We start from the raw sequence: 21,159 nt of genomic DNA on the forward strand, positions 1-21,159 counted from the left end.
ACCAACCAGGGTTTTGACAGCACCAAGGTAGTGGGTACACTGGGACTCCTTCCCATCATGCTGACAGCTCTGCCTCATTGTTTTCTCCTGTAGCCATCTGCTTCTCCTGTCTTGTTCTCAGATGGCAGATCTGCTGTGAAGCATCCCACCACCTCCCTCCATGCTCACATCGCACCTACCAGCAGCAAGGGATGCTGGATCCCAAGCAGAGATTCTAAGTGTTGTAGTAGAATAAGTCATAACATGCAGAACAAAAGCTGTTTACAGAGGACTTTGTTGTTGGAGCTCCCCAGATATACTGCTAGAAAAATAACATCACATTTCATAATAATTTCCCCGATGCATGCCAACTACAGAGGAGCCCTCTTGAATCAGCACAGCTCCAAAGTACCTTGTATCAAAGTTCTAGGTCTATGTACAACGCTGCCGAGCAGAAACAAGGTTTATATTCTGATTAATTGCTCAGGATGAAAATACGGGCTCTGACATAACCTAATAGCTATTTTGGCACAACTTTTGAGGAGCGTGAGTAAGCAGCCTCTCCTAATTGATGTGCAGATCCTGGAGTGGGTAATAACTGTAAAATAGTCTCATGTTGTCTTCTGAAAGTTAACACAGATGTGTACCCCGTCAAACTAGTCCACAGTCACCAGCAGTGGCTACACACTTGAAGAATGTAATGCTGCTTCATCCCTTATCTACATTTTCTGTCTCCCATGGAAAACAGATTAACACAGGACGACTTGGATGTTACAGCTGCAGTCAACACAAGCGATTCCAGGTCTCAATGGTGGCAGGAGGACTCAAGCAGTCGATCAAAATACCTTGGCTTAACAGCAGCCACGTGTGCTGTTAGACCTCGGCCAACGTGTACTGAGACAGCTGAGCTCAGTCTACGGTCAAAGAGGTTTGTGTTAACCTACATTACATCATATTTGCAAACAACCAGGACTTCGCACACAGATAACTACTGCTCTATAGCTGACATCAGTAAATTATTACACAGAATTAACTAAACCATGCTTGAGCCTAAGACCATTAGCTCAGCGAGCCACTATATTTGGGACGTGGTTTCTACAGAGTAAGCATAAAGCTCGAGAAAGGAGTCCTGGCAGGTTACCAGATCACTGGCATTACTGCTCATTCATTTAAGAGATTCAGAATGTTAGGAATCAGTCATATAAACTCAAGCTGGACTCAGTGGCAAAGATGTCACTGAATGTAAGCATGGTACTTGTCACACTTTCTACTGGAATGCTGGTTTTAAGACAGGAAAACTCAGTTGCGTACAGAAAACCAACCACACGCCAGCCACCGCACAACTCACACATCATTTTAGCTTTTTTTTTTTTTTCCTAAGGTCAGCAGTAAGATTTTATGTTCCATTTAACCCAACATAACTGCAAGCTGCTATGGAAGGAGGAGTCCTGCCTTCCCACATTCCTCATTCCCAACCCTCCTCTGGGTTGGGTCTTGTAACTGTGTGGCCACAGCACAAGTCAGTTCTGTAAATGGATGGAAAACTTTTTTTTTCTGAGCATGTGTGGTCCTTTCACATTGAATCAGCAACATCAACCAACTCTCCCTGCAGCCATTCAGCAGCCGGCTCCTGCACAGGGTGCAGGACTGCGACTCGAGGCACAGATGACCCATGTGTCCCAGCCTGGAGCAGGAGATCAGGCACAGTTCAAACCACACCCTGCACAGTGCAGAGTCCTCCTCCTGGTGTTCATAAGGTGAACTTTTACCCCACATCACTGCCTTGGAATTTAAGTAGTTAAGTAACTGATAAGAGACTACTACTTTTTCCCTTAAATCACTCGAATAATAGAAAAAACAAAGCCTCTGATTCCACACCTCTAAGCTACAGAGGAGGTGGCTGGGCAAACACCAAGCCTCCTGTATCTTCACTTCTGAAGTCTGGAGTGGACAATAGCAAAGAATTGGTAGAAACGCACTTTAACAGGAGAACGCACGTCACGGGGTGAAGGCACAACAGGCAGTATCGCTCTGCAAATGCCTTTGTGTTCACGTTCTGAATTGACGCTCTTATGTAGTCCCCAACACACAGACCAAAAAAGATGCGTAAACATTTTGTGCATGCAACATTCAGCAGAGGAAAGCTACCTCATACCCCAAAACCTCTGGGCAGCAGAAACTGGTGCAGTTTGAAGGCCTGTACCTTATATCCAAAGGCAAATCAGCCCACATGAATTGGTGTTACGCCAGCAGTCTAGTCCTGAAAGCACGGGACTCACCAGCTGGCACATACTCATGCATACGTGCAATAAGCCTGACAATTTCTGGGGAAAATTAAACCTGTTTCCCCTTGCACAGCAGCTCTGCTCTTGCATAGGGGAGCAGCAGCACACAGCTATACTCCAATGCTGCGAGCAGCTAAACAGTCCTCTTGCCAGAAAACCTGGGGATCACTTCTCTTTGTATTATAAGAGTAATGGCTCTATAGGATGTAAAATACAGGCAAAATAGTATGATTTCAACTAAGTCTGTATCACCCAGCTGAACTCAGTGCACCTCCATCTTCATACACTTTTCTCCCAGTCTCTGTGTCTTACACCATCTGACACTTGAACTGTCACAGCCATCCAGTGTCCAAATCTCAGAAGAAGCTGTACCATAAACCCAAGTGCAATAACAAGCCAGTGCACGACAGAAATCCCAAATTCATTACTAATTTCCCATGTAATCCAGGACGTTCCATAACCATGCAAATGCAGATGTAAGGCAGTGCTTTCAAAAATGTTTATTTTTGTTGTTGTTGGAGGTTTTTTTTGTTTGTTTGGGTTTTTTCATTGATTTGGGTTTGGGCTTTTTTGTTTGTTTGTTTTTAAGAACTCAGCATCTAGCACAGCTCCCTGTAAATTGCATATAACCTAATTTCTGCACTACCTTGTTTCAGTTTCTCATTACTGAATATCTTTCATGTTTTAATCCACATGACATTTGATTTGCTGCATGGAATGAGCACCTTCTGAACTCCAGAATAAAGTGGAGGTTAATTACTAAACCAGATTTCTAAGTGAGAGTAAAACTCTATTAATGCCTAAAGCAATGCTAAACTTGACAACTTAATTGAAGTTAAGCATTGCAGAGTTAAACTGCCCCAACAGCTTTATTCAAGCAGCAGCTTGAGACCTCTCAGGATCCCACATTTTACCCAGATGATGGAGGACAAGACTTCTCCTGCTCCAGAATTCTGCATTTGCAGCAAGATATTCAAGTGGCATTTGGAGATGCCTTTGCAAGCAGATGTCCAGACCTCTACCCCCACGTTCTCCTCATCTCTCTCGTACACACCACTGAGCCTTCGAATAAACGACAGGAGACAAACAGAAGCGATGAGGTAAAAAGAACTCTCATTGGAGATACAGGTAGAGGCAAAAACTAGAGTAAAAGTCTGTCAACAACCACCATTCAACATGGTATTAATTTTGTCACAGAGGCACTTAACAGCTACCTAAGCCTTACAGCACCCCAGGAGTGCAGCTATTGCTGCAGCTTCTTACCATCCAAAGTCATTCCTTTGCATGAGAAAAGCGCAACAGGACTGCAGAAATGCAGATATCATCCTCATCTAGAAATTTAAAATAAGAAGGACCATTGACACTGTTGGTTCTCAGGTTTGCTTGCAGCTTCTAGATGGCAATAAGTCGTCAAGTCTCTTCCCTATAAAGTGCTGCTCTGTGAAAGCACCCTTAACATTTTGCTCATTTCTTAGTAGTTACTGGAAATGCAAAGGAACAAAGTTTGAAACAGTAAACATGGTTCATTTTCTATACTTCATGTTTTGGTATTGCCAGTGAACTCCAGTTACCCAAACATGTCAAAGCTTGACAGTACAGAGAAATTAATGCAGCCTCAGAAAATAAAAACTGGAGACTGTACAGTCAGCACGTGTTTGTTTCTACATCTGATAAAAAGTGAATCAACTAAGACTGCTATGGCACGGCATAGCACTGGACTCCCAATTCCTACCAACAGCGTCATTAAAGATTTGCATTTAGCAGCTACACTTTATTTTACCCTGGAAGGCACTCTGAAGTAAACTTCTCCAGTAATTCCAGTAAACCTTTCCATGCTAAAGAATAAATTCTGTGAGATCTCCAGTTTGTTGGTCCTTGAAGCTGCCAAAAGCAATCTGCAGAAAACTGCAGCCCTAGATAACTGCATGATGCAGGACAGCCAAGGCAAGACCAGTCCCAACTGAAGATACTCAGTTCCAGGTGAGATTTATTTAATATCACTTGGCAGAAGCTGCAGGTTACAGAAAGGTATTCTGTGCACAGAACACTGAGGAACCAATTCTAGAATCATCCCAGAACATGAAAGGGCCAAAGTTCATGTTTACTATTTCAGATGTAATTTCGACTTCAGTCTTCATAGAAGACAAGTTAGTGCTGGTGCATCAAAGAACTGGAATATTTTAGTCAGCCTCGTGGAATTACTATACACATTAAACAGCCCAGATAACATCACAAGCGATGAGCATCTGTCAAGTGCTTTGCACAAACAACACCAAGGTGCAGTTTTGCAGCACTGGACAGAACCTTCGCACTGAAGCTGAAGTGCTTATTAAATGTAACGTTATGTTTTAAGGTGCTTTGCATCTCTCTGCAATGGAGAATGACAGAGCAAACAACTAGTTTGTCTCAAAGACAATTGAATCAAGACAAGGAAGAAAACCTGGCGGCTTTTGAGCCAAGACCGAAAAAGACGCAGAAGTTTTGCTCACCATGTCTTTAACTATGCCTGTACCATCACTCGCTTTTAGGACAGATTGCAAAAGTTTAGAGGAGCAATAATTCCCCTTGTCCTACTTAGAAAAGCAAAGCTGAAGGAGTGTAATGTGGTGGGGGGACATGTGGAGGTGTGCAGCTTCCTGCATCCTTCAACTTGTGCATACTGTGATATGCAAGTCAAAAACCAGTTTATGTATCAGTTATGTACAACTGGGAAAAGAAAAAAAAAAAAAAACACAAAACAAAACCAAAAAATGCCACACGAAACAAACCACCACCATGAAACCCCAAACAAAAAAAACACATACTTTTTTTTTTTTACTGTAATGGTCATCAATACTAGAACAGGTCACCCAGGAGTTGTGGAGTGTCTGTCTTTGGAGATACTCAAAGCCCAATGAGACATGTCTCTGAGCAACCTACTCAACATGACAAGCAACAGAGTTGGACCAGATGATCTCTAGAGGTGTCACTTCAATGACTGTGATTCTGCACAGCCACTGCAAAAAAAAACAGACTGCTCAAAATAACCCTATTCCAAATTTTCAGAACCTGTCCACACAACACTTGATATTAGACTAACAACACTGTGGTTGGCTTTGAGAACAACCTGGTTTGGATCCAGAAAGCTGCAGTCATACACAGCTCCTCTTTCAGAGGAGCCACACAAGCACTGGCTCCCACACCAAACCCACCCCCCCAAAAAAAACAAACACACACCACCAAAACAAAACACACTACCCAAATAAATGAACCCACAGGCCAACACTATCATCAGGACATCAGAAACTAAATGGACAGTTACATCTTGAGGAGTGAGGAAAGAAAAATCTGATAATGGCCTTCCCGTGTTAAACAGCCTATACTGAAATTCGGTTAATTAATCTGCATCTCATGTTGAAAGGATTATGCATTTATCTTTTTCTAGTGGGATTTTTTTTTTTACTTTTCTAAGTAGTATTTCAACTAAAGTGGAATATATGAAAACGACAGTTACAGGCTAAAAAAGTACATCCAATTTAACAGCCTGCCATATGGTGAACACTTATCTCCCTATCCAACAACGTATTCAAACCATGAGCTGAAACTTAAGCACAAATAGTCTTGAGCAGCACGGTTCACACGCTTAATGTTTGCTGGATCAAGGCAGAGCTCACCTGTGTTTGCTGCAGCCCAAGGGCTGCAACAAGTTTAAACCTAGAAGTACAAAAGCAATTGAATTATTTAGGATTCTGAAACAGAGCATACAAGGAAGCGTTTTGCTGAACTGGGGTTTGATCAAGGGAAGTCTTTAAACATATGCTTAAGTCTGATCTCTTTCAAAAGAAGCCTCGGCATGAACGCTGGGTGCTTGCAGCTCCCACTATGCCAAGGATTCAAAGTACACTGGGGAGAAAAAAGTCTATGGCAGGCATTTGCTCAGGAAGAATGTTTTTGGGAGAGACTTTATATCATTTTAATATTTTGATTACTTTTACAACTTCAAACAAGCCCAAGTTGTTTCTAAAATTCCAGATCATAAACCAGCACATTGTTTCCTCCCTACATTTTAACTCGAATTCTCATCTTCATCTAACAAGATGCCAGGAAACAGAAAAGAGCCTGTTGCCAAAAACTTCGATAAAATTCAGTTAAATTATCCAGATGGTTTTCATTCCACAGAAAATACTAAACCAGCAGTTTGCAGAGCAGAGCGTTTTCTAAATACACAAAATAAAGAGAAAACAATACACAAGTGGAAAGTGCAAATGCTGAGCCAGTTATATTTTTGTTCCAGCAGAAATGCAACACAATCAATACAATCTTACAGTTCTAGAGCACCCATCTTTCTGCTGCCAGGTGTGCTCTGCAACTGTAAGTGCCACCAAATAGAGTGCACACAGTTCCTAGTTCTACCATGTATTTCTCCCCATGCTACCGGAGAAGGAGGAATTGCATTTCTACCACACAGCTCCCAAAGCCAGGCATCCCCTACAGCACTACAAGAAGCGAAACAGCACCTACTGAACAAGCTATGTACTGCGGATGACTCTGCAACCAGCCAAATTTAGCATTTCTCCAAAGCACAGCCTGATTCTATAGCTCTTAAATATAGAGAACACTGTCTTAGATTATTAAATAGTGATTACAGAAGTGGAATTTTAAGAGCTGTGAAAGTCTTTGCCACAAAAAATAAAATCACTGAAAAGAGACAAGGACAGATACTACGATTTTCTGCATGGTGTTATTCAACAAGCCTCAGTGCTAAGGTATTAAGTTACTTATGGGAAATACACATCAGATGGTTGTACGACAACACCAAAAATCATTCAAATCCACCAACAGCAGAATTAGAAAACTCATCAGAAAGATCAGGAAGAGATGAGCCATGGAAAAATATCTCAGCGGTTACAGATGGATATTCATCCCTTCTACAGAGCATCTCACTAAAACGTTTCATAGCAACAGGGCAGGAGTTATCAGATAGCAGGGGATGAGACTGGTAACCATACAAACCAGTACCATCATCCAGCTCATAGCACGCTCGAAAAATGATATGAGAAAACAGGCAAATGAGCAAACAGGAGGAGCTGTAGGAAATAATTTATTTTTTAGATCATTAATATGTGTCTTGCTGGGGTAACCGCTGGTTTCCCACATTAGCCAGCCAGGATGGCACAAAGAAGAGCATCACCGTGACTTGCTGAACATTGTGCCGATGCTCTCGCCATCCTTTGAGGGAGCAGGACCTGCCACCTTCCATGTGCCCCTGTCTCTGTGACCACCTGAAACAGCTGCAAAACCCCAGCTGCCCAGAAGCAGCTCTGGGTGTGAAACAGTGGGGCTGCCAGGTGAGGCTGCAGCCCCCCTAGAGGTGCCCCAAGTCCCAGCTGCCTGCAAGAGCCACGTCTTCTCATGAGCCTCCTTTGATGTGGGATGCAGCACGACACCCAGCCCAGCAAAACGGAACATGAGCTCACTGGACCTGTTCCTCTGCAGCTCTATTTATAGTCTCAGGTGGTGCTGCAAGGCAAAAGGCCACACGGTCAACAGTTTCAAAGAGCAAGTCCCTAAGATCCCACCTGAGACCCAAGAGGACACACACCCCCCAGCTGGGTGCAAGAGATCAGTGCGCACACTGCAGACCCAGAGGAGGGAAATTTTGAGCTACAGAGATCACAGTACGCCAGCAAAGCTCTTACAAGCACCTTCATTAGAAAGGCTGAGGGATAATTAGCAGTCTCGTCCACAAACGAGGACTCCTTTGGAAAGACAGCAATTACTGCCTACTCAGAGGGATCTCTCCCTCACCCAGAAAGCTGTAAAGGCAGGGTGACCCATTCCTCTATGAAATACCAAAAAGAAAGACCCTCCCCAGCTCTGCAAACCTGCAGCAGCACCAGGCCTCTTCCAGCCAGCCCTGTTTTCTTTGCAGGGGCAGCTCCAGTGCCTCCAAAATCCTCATAACAAGCAGATCCATTTCATGCTTTTCAACATTACTCACCACACTTGAAAAACAGAAAAAGTCCTTGCCGGCCCACAGCATCTTGAGCGTGAGCAGCTCCTACAGTACATCTTTGTACAGTAAGTATCAAAAGCTGTATTAGCTGGAAACCAAATTATCACTTGCAGAATAGTTTTGCAATTTGATTGAAACTATAAATTGTGCAACAAGCTAAATAAAAAAAATGTGATTTTATCTCCCGCCTTACTTTACTCCTTTGAAATAACCTACTTCTACACAGATGCAAGCTTCTCTTGCTGCAGCATGAAAGATTTCACATTCCTAAAAAATCAAGCATTCTCGAGAATTGATGTATACTTGTCTTCACTGTTAATATCCAACCTATGCCTGGCTGCCTCCTCATCAATATATAGCAGTCGGAGAGTCCCTTTGGCCACCAGTACCAGAGTTCACACCACCCTTCAACTTCCTTGTCCTCCCGCAGCAGTTCAGGAATCTCTGGTTCCCACAACCTTAAAGACATTTTCCCTTAATCCAACTACCTGTGCCCCAAATATCACCACTCCTATTTCAAACACGTCCCCATACTTCATGCTGTGACCCCAATTACAGAGATTTGGACAACTGCCTGTTAGAAACAGATGGAGCTGAAAACTGTCTAATTTCTGAGCACATCTTCCCTGTTTCCTGGTAGAGCTGCTCCACTTTGTACAAACAACTATTTTCTGGAGCAAGGTGGGAACAATCCCAGGCAAATGCTCACTCTCTGGTGTTACACCAAGACATTCCTGCCCCTACCAGTTCAATTAATACTATAAAAGGCAAAATGGACCAGCTTCTGCAAAAGAGACATTTCAAAAAGCCCATGGTTTATTGGTTTGGGCACTCCAATGGGTGGTGGACATGTTCAATCCCATGTTTTGAGTCACAGACAGGACTGGAACTCAAAACTTGTGTCTCAAGTAGATAAAGCTGGAATAGGGTGGTGATGTACTACCTGTTCTTCCTTGCCTCTGAAAGAGCAGACCTCTCTTTGGCACACCGCTCCAAGAAAAGTTTAGCAACAGCTCACCTAGACCAGATAACCAAGTCTTCAAAGGACAGCATTCAACACCAACACCAGCCTCGTACACCCTTTGCTGGCTGGCTCAGGCAATCCCCCACTCCACATGCCAGTTTTCACAAGCCTTCTTTGAAGCCACCTTTCCTTTCCCCCATGCGTTCTATGAGGGACCTAGACACCTACCCTTTTTTTTCTTTTAAGTTCCACTAGGCAGCAGAACACATAAAAATGAGATGATGCAACACTAAACCCAAGTTCTCCTTGTGAATATAGCCCTAGGTGCCCAACAGGATGTGACAGGTGGACAGGCAGGCAAGCCGAGGAGGAGGATGAGGTCACAAAATGAGCAGTTGCACAGCATACTACTAATCTTAAATTCCAAACTCATTATGCACAAGCCTAACAAACAAAGGAGCAGCTTAACAGATTTACAATGTGCCTTCTCCAAGGGTGGAATAATTATTTATCAGATAGCAACCTTCGTGTTACAACAGCAATAAATAAATAAATGGTCCCAGCAACTCCTCTGAACTATGCCACTAGACAGACTGACATCTGGGATGTGGCTTTAGCACGGCTGAGCTTGGGCATAATTGTAAATATTTGGTACAAATAAAATAAAACTCGCTAGACTGAGCAGAAACCCAAACATGGTAGTTAATGGCACCCCAGGCGACCCACTGCAAGAGCCACACACCCTCCTCAAACTCCATTTTCCAGCTTCCAATGAACAGCCCAAAAGAGGTTTTTCCCTTTGCTTTTCTGTAAAATTATCCCCTCCTGCATGTGTACACATCTCAATATCATTCTTATTTCATTCTCTCAAGTTGCAACTGTTATTAATTCAGGCTGAAGTCCACAAACATTATAAAAAGGGTTTGGTTTGTTCCCTCTGCCTCTGTATTCCCAGTTTGGCTTTACAGCTGCATATGGTATTACCATGCAGTCACACATTCAGAAAAAGCATTTCCAAAGTCAGTCGTATTTTATACAAACTCTCTCCTCCCTTATTTAGATAAAACCCAAAGAATCCTTAAAGGAAACAGTAAATATGCACATATTCAGCCAGGCTCTCCGACTTCGGTATCTCAATGATCCTTTTCCATCTCTATGATATTATTCTGACTTCCCAGCTCGACGTTCCGTTCCAGGATCACAACCCACACTTGTCCATATTCCTCATCTCTTGCCATCTGACAGCTTCCAAAGTCTGCTCCCATCTTCTCACCCCAAAAGAGTTCCCAGACGATTCAGCTCCATCCCACGTTTCCTAGCTAGCTGCTTCTCCAGAAAGTATCACTGTAATTCCTATAAAGAAATGTGTTTACACGTTGCAACAGGATGGCTGGGAATAAGATTAGTAACAAGCATTCATCATTCCTGTCTCCATTCTCTGAAGAGTCCTTGTTGGGGACATTCCAGCTGTTCCCACTTCTTCTTGTTACTTTTCTCCAGTCTCCAGATCCCAACACCTCTCCCTACTAGGCTTCTACCATTCATACAGCAGTTTGTGTTGTCACCAACTGCAAAGACAAGAAATGGTGTCTCAGGACCCTAGGGCTACAGTAAAGCTTTGACAATACAGTATCTGCTACTGGCGTAACACTTTAAACACATTAAACTTGGCAAACTTCCAGCACCTACATGTCTCAAAGCTGGTCAACATCTTTCTAGATACCAAAAACACTAATTTTCACCATATAAAGTCAGTTTCTCACAGTATTCATCATAAATAAATTCTTTAATGTAACTGTAGGCCAAACCAGGCATGAAATCCTTGCCCACAGACAAATCTTGGCTTTGTAGGTCTGAACGGACACGAACCTCCTCCTCCTGCTCCTCACAACTTCAGTGGTCTCTTCACAAACTATCTCAGAAGATGCTCTGAGAAAAACAGCACCCCCCCGCCCCCACCTCCATCCAGCCACTCCAGCCCAAGCAGCCAGTTCAGGTGGGTTTATGCCCGTTTTGTGTCAAAAGAGCAGCGCAAACAGAGACAGAACGTACCTGTGAAACTAGATCACCGTCTTTTGAGGAACATTTAAGAAGGATGAATCCAGTTCTTCCGAGAAAAGGGAACTGCTGCATTGTCGCAAATGCGACTGTTTCCCTTGGCTGAAATGTCCCTGTGAAATACCGACTGCAGGACTGATCTCCAGCCACCTGACACCGTACATGTGGTATTCTAAATTAAGAGAAAAAGGGTCCGAAAAAGAGGTATTTTTTTGTTCGTGATGCTCATTTCTAGAAGTAATACAGAATTCATAAACTCCACATCTGCAAATGTATGTCCGCCTACATCGTAAAGGAATAATCTTCATGGGAACTGATTTAAAAAAAACTTGTTTACGGTTAGAAGCTGTTAATTACAACATTAAAATACTAGCCCAAACCCTACATTAAACTTGCATTCTGTTTTACATAGCAGCACACGTAACAATCATCACAGCAAGCAGCTCTGTTGGCTCATGCTAGAAGTAGTAATTATATATCACAGCAACACATTTTTGCCCTTCAACCTGCCAGTCTAGTCCACATAGCAGCTGTGAGCAGCAGGTCAGGGCACAGGGAGCCTGCAGAGCCTTTCTACATAATCACTTACCACGGAAGAAGAAAAAGCTATAAACCACCAGACCCTGGCTTGCATGCTTGGCAGAAAGCTGCTAACACAAACAGTACAGCAGCCCTTGCAGCAGAGATGTTACCAGAAAAAATGAGCTCGATCCAAAGGCACTATTAGTGGTTAAAGTATTAGCTAGCAGTTGTACTGCAAGCCTTCCGTATTAATTCTCACCATTTTTGTACTTGTACAGTGATGCCCACACCGTCCTCTTCCACTTGGACATTCCTTTGTCCTCTTTGAAATGCTCATTTTCAGGTGAAGCCCACAGACAGCAACAATTGAAAAGCTTATGCAAATAGCAAGATGAAATTCTGGCCAAAGATATTGAGCCAGAGGAGAGCCCTTTCAAAAGGCATCCCAAAATTGCTAGTGGCCATCCACAGCATCCACCTAAAGCACCAAGGGCCCTTGGCCTGTCTAACACTGACAACTGCATGTAACTCCAAACTCTGAGGTGGGCTGGAGGACAGGCTGACCTGCTTCAGACTGCATTAAAGCCTACGGTTCCTGTGAACCTAGATATTTCAATCTTGACTTTCAAAGCAGCATCAGCTTTTTTACAGCTGTTGCAACTAAACCAGCAGCACTGTTATATTATGAATATGCAACAACATTCCTTTTCCTGTGCTGTTTTTCCTCAGCATGAAATGAAATGCAAAACTACATGCAAGCCAAAAATTGTGCTGTCCCTGCTCAGCTGCTGGGATTATTACAAAAAAATAAATAAAATTATTATAGTTCTAGTGCACTAAGATAGCAATGCGAGAGTTAACTGTCCAGCAAAATCTGCCATGCCATGATGCTTAATCATGTTGTTGTTGTTACAGCAAAAATGATATTAAAGAACAGTGAATTTTACCAAACAAAAAATGCTAAAACAAATGTATTTCAAAAACTGTTTGAATCCAAAATAGAACGAGACAGACAATAATGGCCAAGAGCCTAACCAGCTTAATGAACTTGGACTTTCATTTTGTTCTCAACACTGCAACAGCAGATAGTTCTCGGAAGACAATTAACAGCCAACACACAATTTGAATTTTTAGCAGAAAAGTAAACAGAAAATTATTCCTTCTGTTTAATTTTCAAAATCTTAGAGCATGTTGCTTTGGAAAGCAAACCTAGAAACAGAAGGACAGCATAGTAAGTGTCAGAACAGGTTTCTCCTGTACGCTTATTTTTAAGCAGCTGTACAGATTTCTTCCCATTAAACTTTTAATCATAGAATGTGGTGAGAGGCTGAATTTGTTTATAAAATAATGCATTTGCAAGTCTCTTCTGCTTCTGTTTCCCAGTTTTCTTCTAGATACTGACCAAACCATACAGCAGGAATTAGTCACGCTGCCACCCGACCATGCCAGAAAGGACCTCTGATGCATCACCCTAAGTGCAAAATAAAAGCATACACAGCGCAGAATGAGCTCTGCAATGACTTGTTACTGACAACTGACAGATCCACAGCAGCCCCAAAAATTCAGGTCCAGAAGCTTGTGAAATTATCTCCCCTACACACAGTACCAGGGCACCCCAGCTATCCATCAGTAGGGCTGCCTCGGTTTATTAGCAGCCATTTAAAAGGCAAAAGAATACATTGATTCAAATTATCACCTGGATTCCATAAATCAATAGTAGCCAGCTAGGGAAGCTTCCTGCTCACCAGAAAGGTATGGATTGATTTCATTCAGAGTGCATATGTGCTTACACACAACTAATACAGCCAGCAGTCCAAATAAACAAAAAGAAAACACATATGCATGCTAAAAGGTGCACAGTCAGTGCAGTCAGCTCAGCCTCCAAATATCTGTGCACGCTCTGATCAGCCTGGCAGCTGAACAAAACCCTCTCAAGGAAACAGGCTGGGGAAGCAAAAAGGTGATGTTCAATAGCTCGTATCAAAGCAAGTGCTGAACTGAATTTCATGGGCTATTTCTGTTTCCTCGCTAAATAGCAAAGACCTACTGCAAATAACAGAGCGAGAGTTCTGCAGAAGAGAAAAGGTCAAGCAGGATCTCTCACCATCGAGAATGCTCTGCTACAGACAGGGAGCAGCGCCGGCTCCCAGTATAAAGAAATACAAAGAAATATCGCTTATTGTCTCCACATGTTTGTACAACAGACACTCCAATTGCAGCCTTTCCTTTTAAGACTGTTTTCAAAAATAAAAGAGTACAAAAAGATGTGGCGAGGATTTCCTTCCCAGTAAAGCAAATTTGAGGTGCACAAAAAGCATGGGATTATTGACTCACTCACTTAAACATTACCGGGGAGATTTCAAAGATGTACTTTTGGCTTAGCTCTACTCCCACTGACACCGGTTCAGACTTTTACCATGGACTTCAGTCAGTGCTTGCCTACGTATCACTTTAAACTCGGCTATTACTACCTGCTAGTTTGAAATATGTAATGTTCCTCTGTAACAGACGGAAAAATATTTCAGGAACTTTTAAATTAAATCTGTTCTTCCAAAATACTTTTTTTTTTTTTTTTTTTCAAACGCACAGACATGGTTCCTGGACGCAAGCACACGTGGCCTGTTCTAAATAAAGGATATTTTCCACTTCTTGCACAACTGGAACAGATATAAGCAGTAGCTTGGACAAACTGCATTGCAGAACCCAACCAGAATATAAAACACTTGAATAAGATCCATAAATAGCAGTAATACGAAAAGACTACCTCCAATAAGGAACAAACTCCATGTTGAGAAGCCTAATGTAATCAAGTTCAAATTTAATCACACTGCAAAGTTCATTTACAAAATTAAATGTGATCATCTGCAGACTAAGGCACTTTCAAGAAGTCCTCTTTGGCTCCAGAGTAGGTACGCAGTTCAAAAATGTGTGTCTATCTGATGAGATTCATATTTCCTCAACAAACACTGTGTATTAAAAGGGAAGTTTTTACTAAATTGAGACTTCAATGTTCAGCACAGCACCCGAAGAGAAAAAAGGGAGAACTTTACAGAGGATCCTAATTGGATAGAGAAGTACTACCTGATAAAAGTAAAATATTGAAGGCTTACATAAAAAAAAGCATTTGCACACCAGGAATGATGAGAATTTTACAAAAACACCACTGCTTTAGTAATGACAAACTCTACATCTCAATGTTATTGCTCATAAAGTAAGAATAAGCTTCCTAAAAAACTAACATGCAACCTAAAAGCATTTCTAAATATTTTTTTCCACTAAAAATACTTCAGTAACTGAATCATTCAGGTGCTGAAAATAAGTAAGCTGGGAAAGGGCAACAGAAAACAGAGGTAAATTGCTGCTATTTATGCTAAGTACATGGTTTTATTAAGAACAAGGCAGCAAAATTACAACTGACAATAATTTGCTGGCATTTGCTAGGTTGCGTGTGCCATCCAAATGGACATACATTACAAAGAACCAAAACACAGAGAAAAGCAATTGAATACAGAAATTTTTGCTGCATTTGGCACATCTGGTTCAGTTCTGATCACCCTGTACAAAGGCAGACTGGAAAGTCTTTACTTCCAGATAACAGTTTGATATCCAAAATATCACTTTAGTAAGTCAAATGATTTAAATAATCTACATCAGTAGTACAATAAATCTAACTTAAACCTGCAGTGCCCTGATGACAGCATGCAGGCACGTCAGGATCTGTGATTACTTTTGGTAATAACTGATTATTTTCTTCGAATGATTGCCTAAAAATAAAACCCCATGGATTTCATTGTGCACTGCTTCTACCCGAAAACTTATTTACTTGCTCATTACACAAACACATACATATTTAAGCACAAGTATTTATAAATTAAAACTATTATCCTTTGGGAATATGGCAGGAGAGGACTAAAGTATGAATGTGAAGAAAAAAACACCAATCTCGTCTTACTGGCTACTCACACAGCCCAGTTTCCTCCCACAGTGAAAAGTGACTCTGGAGAAACCAAAGCAACTGAAACATCTTCTCAGTTTTCAAAGACACTCAACCACAGCAAATTCCAGAGAACCATGAAATGCGTCTAGCACTTAACACAAGAAGCAAACTTCTCATGAGTACGAGGGGTTTAGAAAATACGATTGGAACTGATGTATCTCAGCCCCATGTGTTCTCTCCATCCCTTGTGATTAAAGCTTTTTGCTGGGCTCACATTTTTCCTTGGCCTCTAGCATTCAATTGTGGCTTGGCCTAAGTCAGTACAGTATTTACAGCAAAAGCTTTTATTATTGGACCCCTTGCGGCTTTGGATTGCAGACTTGAATTATGAAATATGGATGGAGTAACTGTGAGGGCACACTGAAGAGGAGAAATCTTTATCTGGATGTCATATATTTTGGAAACAAGCAATGTGGGAGGAAGTAGGACAGCAATATCAGCAGGGCTCAGTTAAACTGGGCAACAAAAAAAAAGTTTCTTCTTGGTTCAGAACACTGGCATTCTTATATATTTCTGAGCTGGATGGCTTTTTCTATGTACTTATAATTTCAGCTGCTCTGAGTAAGCCGAGGATGCTTCTCACCTCTTACCATTAGAAAAGGTGAGAGAAAGCCCTGAACGTTGCTAGGAAATCAGCAGTTCTCACCAGGGAAAAGAGCAGATTGCTATTTAGACTCATCTTCTAACATCAGCTTATTGCCTCTGGTTTGTCTGCTTCCCGGCACCTTTTCAGAGCAAGGCTATGGAGACAAGAAAGCAATTCCCATGGCCACAGTCCCATCACTACACCACGCTGACCAGGTGCTTTTGCACTGACTGCTCTGCAATTACTCCTGATTTACATCCACAAGAGAAAGCAGCATGGTGATGTCTGATTCCCTCGCTAATCATCAGTCAGACTGGTTTCAGGCCTGAGCAAAGCTGAGGGACTACAGAAGTCCTCTGAGATTACGATCTGCACATCATGAAATAAACAGGTTCGTGAGCAACTTCTGCCTCCCGTTATCATTAATTTTTATCAGCCTGTCTCCAGGGACAGGTTTATACGGACCTGGCAGGGGCTCCTGGCTTCTCTGCTTCTTCACCTCCCACAAGGCCAGGAAGACAAGTGAGACTCTACCTAGAGGTAAAAGCTGTACACGAGCTGGGCAGGACCCACACTGAGGTTAACATGTCTGTTTTGCTATCTGTCAGAAAAACCATGGGTTGTTATTCCACCCTCAGGGCTCCACCTTCTCGTATGCATGCGTACGTGTGGAGGGACAGGGAGGCAGACTGAGGCAAACTGGTCACTTCTCCTCCCAACAAGCCCTCCTGGAAACACCAGAACAGATGTTGGCCTGAGGCACCACCAGGATCTCTGGATGACTTGCACAAGGGTGCCCTTAGACCCAAAGTGTTGGCTCTACAGGAGTATCAGGCGAGAACATCCTGGGGCAAATCAGTCTAGGAAAGATTGAAGTGATATTTAGAAGATAGCCAAATACTCCAGTGCTTCATTACTGAGTATCTTTATTCACTTCCCCCTGAGAGAAATGAACAACACAGAGATGCATTTCAGTCCCAAAGTATCAAGTCACAGGAATTAAAAGCAGTTGGAACATCTATGTAAGGTCAAATGCAGACCTAGTATCTAAGTTCCATGTCCACACCATCTGAAGAAACAGGCAAACTGCTGACTACAAAGGGAACAACACCATAAAGGGACAACTGCACACCAGTTAGAACCCATGGCTGGTGCAAACAGAGCTACCTGACAGCACGAGGCCTGAGAGCTCCACGATCTACCTCTTGACTGCTGCACTCCACTAGTGACGTAGGCACTGAAGCCAAAGCCCTGTGGGTCTCGCTGATGCCTCCATCACAGCTGAAACCCACCACTGCTGCTGAATCCATCTTCTCTGCACTGTCCTCTCCCCACACATTAGCCTGGCTCCCAGCTAATTACCTGGATAATGGCAACTTCCCTGCACAAAGGTGGAGGGCAGGGGAGTTCTGGCAGCTTTGGTTTGGTTGGCTGGCCTGTCAGGCTGTCAAATGCTGCACATCACCACCACCACTCTGCTCACCACCTCTTGGCAATACCAAGGGCTCAGTGTGAGGTAAGGCTGCTGTGAAGACAAGGTGCAGGAGGCAGCCCCAGCTTTGCCAGTCCTTGCAACAGTGACAGAATTTTTAACATGTTTTACAAGATCTTCTATGTTTCTTGAATATTCAGAGCATGATCAAAAATTCATTTCTCTACTTTGAAGTCTGTCTGATAAGCAGTAAAACCTAAGCTCATTCTAACACTTTTTTTTTTTTTAATATTTACCTTCCCATTCCTTTTTCATTTTCAAAGGCACGCACAGACATACGAAGAGCATTGTTCAAAACTAAAACCCATGTATATAAGGACAGGCTAACAACAGACTTGCTTACAAATAAGATGCCCTCTCAGCAATGACCTTACGTTCAACTGAGCAAGGCTTAGCAGAATGTTGTGATGAAATGGAGGGTCGTTACCAACAGAGCACTTTGAATGAAAACGCAGAGGAAGAAACATGCCACGGCTGACAAGGTAGACACTCCAGGCGCGGGAGAGCATTTGCTTTCTTCTGGCGGTGCTAGGACAGAAAGCAGGTACCTAACACCCCGCAAGGGCGAGAAACACACACCGCCTTATTTCCCTTTAAAGACCATATCTACACGGTGCAGCCGCTCCAGATAAGAATAAAGCGTGTATCTCGGGGAAAAAAATACTTTAGGGAGAAAGTGACGTACCTAGGCAAAAGTTTCCACTCCCCAGGCAATTACAAGTAACAAACCTGCTCTCAATTCAAACGAAAAAAACCACCACCAAACGACCTTGCATGCTGCTAGACCTTGCAACAACTTCGCAGGTCCGCGCTGACCCCACCCGAGGCCGCCGCACCTGCCGGGGGGAACGAGGGGAGTGAGCAGCGGCGGAACCACCGCGGGGCCGGGGACGCCGGTGCCTTGTCCCCCCCCGGCCGAGCCCGCGGGGGCTCCCCCGGCGTGACAGCGAGGCCCCGCGGTGCCAACAATGCCCTTTACATAAGGCCGGCCCGGCCCGCCCTCCCGCCCAACAACGCCGCTATTATGGCAGGAAGCACTAAATGGCCGCCCCGCTGCGCAGGAGGCCTCCCCTGGGCGCGGGGGGGTGTTTCAGCCTTTCCAAACCGGCTGACTCAGCGCCGGGACCCGCCGCGCCGCCCCGGCCCCGCAGCGCGGGGGCACCGCGTCCTCCACCCGGCCGTGCGGGCCGCCGCCGGTCCCACCTGCTCTTGAGGGGCTGGCTCTTCAGCTCGTAGTAGGTCTTGGGCTCCTCGTGGAACTCCTCGCCCACCTCGAAGTCCGGCACGATCCCCGACTCCGCCTGCATCGTCGCCGCCGCCGCTGCGAGAGGGAGAGACGGGAGGTGACCGCCGCGCCGAGCCCAGCCGTGCCGCCCGCTCCGCACACACACAGCGCCGCCGCCCGCCCCGCCTGGGACTTGTAGTCCGCCCCGGGGCCGGCCCGGCCGCCTCCGCCCGCTGCGCACTACAACTCCCGCCGGGCCGCGCCGGGCCCACCGCTGTCAGGCGGGGGCGCCGAGCGCAGCCCAGCCCAGCCCAGCCGTGCCCCCACCTGCCGCCCCCTCCCTGCCCCCGAGTCTGACGTCACACGGCCCTGACGACACGGTGTTGTCAGCGGTGCCGCGCGTGATGTCACGCCTGCCCTCGGCTGCACAGGAGCGGAGGGCGGGATCGCACCGTCCGATGCTCCCGCTCTGCAAAGTGTTTCTCCGCGACGGCGCGGGGGGCTCGGCTGAGCCCTACCCACAGCTGACCCCTGCCACACGGGCGAGGGAAGGTAGAAACACAAAGGGCTTTTCATCATCACAGCCTTGCAAGTGTCTGGCCAAGGGTCTGGTTAAATGTAGCAGCAGGCGTCCAGAAGAACAGCACCCCCGTGCAGCTTCAGACTCGGGCATTGGCCTTGTTAGGAGCCGGCTTAGAGATGGAGGTGGGGGTCAGGTTAAGTAGAGGAGGGTGTGATGGGTCTGAACGCAAACAAGGAAGATATAGGGGCAACGAATGGTGAGACATTTAGAGTAGTTTATTTTGCCAGGTACAAAAGTGATGGGCATTCACATCCCAGGATTGTTTGCACTTTTCAGAATTAATTCTCAACATGAGAATTTATAGCTCTAAGAGGCTTCCTTCAAACTTTATGTGCATTTATAAATAGGCAAAAGCTTATAAACATTGCAAAGAAAGATACGATAAAATTAAACATTTGAGAGCCAGCTGGGCTTCAATTATTTGCAGCAGAAAATTGTTAATGACACCTTGTCTTTGAGCTTGGCTCCTGCAGGATTAGAAAACTAAGAACACATAGTCTTTGAACACAGAGTTAGGAAGCACCTCTGCCAGATTCCATCATAACCACAATAGGCACCAGGTCCCAGAAAGAACAGAATCAGGGGAACACAGATGCTCATGCTGGGACAGCAACGACCTCAGCTCCTATATGACTATGCGAGATTTGATGAAATAAACCCCAGAATTTTAGTTTGGTTTAGAAATTCATGTCCCAGATAATTATGCAGCTGCCAAACGCCAAGCAATGACTTAATAGCAAGAGTAATTGCTTTAATGAATCAGATACAACAAATTGGATAAGGCCCTGAAGAATGTTCTTTTGAGCCCACATTGGCAGATGGCTGGGAGAGCTTGACAAGGGAGTAGGCTTGCTAACAGTGCTTGGGGGGGGGAAGCAACCAACAAACAAACAAAAACAACTTAGAAAAAACCCACTGCTAAGCTGCATTTACAGCCTGAGCTTCTGTGGGTTAGGGAGTGTTTTTGACAAACTGTGTTATCATGAGTAAAGAAACACTCCATGATTTGATGCAAGGAAAGAACAGGACTAATCTATTTCTAGGGACTTTGCTTCTGTTTTTCCAGGTGTAAAAATGAGATATTCTTCTCTGCCCTTTGAAATGTTCAGCTTATGAGCTTTCAGCTCTGTTTTAATTATAGCGCTAGTTCTAAAGAGCAAAGATCTAGTATGCAAATATCTGTCCTAGGCAATGCTGCTTCACTTGAGATACCGCAGCTTCTCGCAGGGAGAGGAGTAGCTGGCTTTCTTTTCATCAGGCCATGAAGCTTTTACTTCTCTCTTTCATCCCCCCTCTCTGCAATACAAAGTTTGTATTTGGTGCTCAGATGGGGGCAATTTGTCATTGCTCCTGGGCTAATTGGGACCTTCACACTGTTTTGCTGTGTCATACAAAGCTTTCTTCTATTCATGATAGATGTCATTTGCATTTATATATTTTATCTTTCACAATGAAGGAACAATATTTGCACTG

The 21,159-nt window shown here is 44.1% G+C and overlaps 1 protein-coding gene across 4 annotated transcripts in view; it reads right to left on the bottom strand.

The window, feature by feature from the left end:
* The window catches only part of MITF (melanocyte inducing transcription factor), a 108,118-nt gene extending 88,702 nt beyond the window's left edge, over positions 1–19,416 (bottom strand). The window contains exon 1 of one of the 4 annotated variants that reach the window (XM_082060065.1): positions 19,082–19,416. In XM_082060065.1, coding sequence (XP_081916191.1) covers positions 19,082–19,185 — 104 coding nt within the window. In that variant the 5' untranslated portion in view covers positions 19,186–19,416. Of the gene's footprint in view, positions 1–179; positions 204–10,325; positions 10,564–19,081 lie in introns of those variants that run through there. The other 3 variants (XM_082060066.1, XM_082060071.1, XM_082060069.1) reach the window with 3 other exon arrangements.
* Positions 19,417–21,159: the final 1,743 nt, after the last annotated feature.

Source organism: Streptopelia decaocto (assembly GCF_964273445.1).
Source record: "Streptopelia decaocto genome assembly, chromosome: 8".
Classification (NCBI taxonomy): domain Eukaryota; kingdom Metazoa; phylum Chordata; class Aves; order Columbiformes; family Columbidae; genus Streptopelia; species Streptopelia decaocto.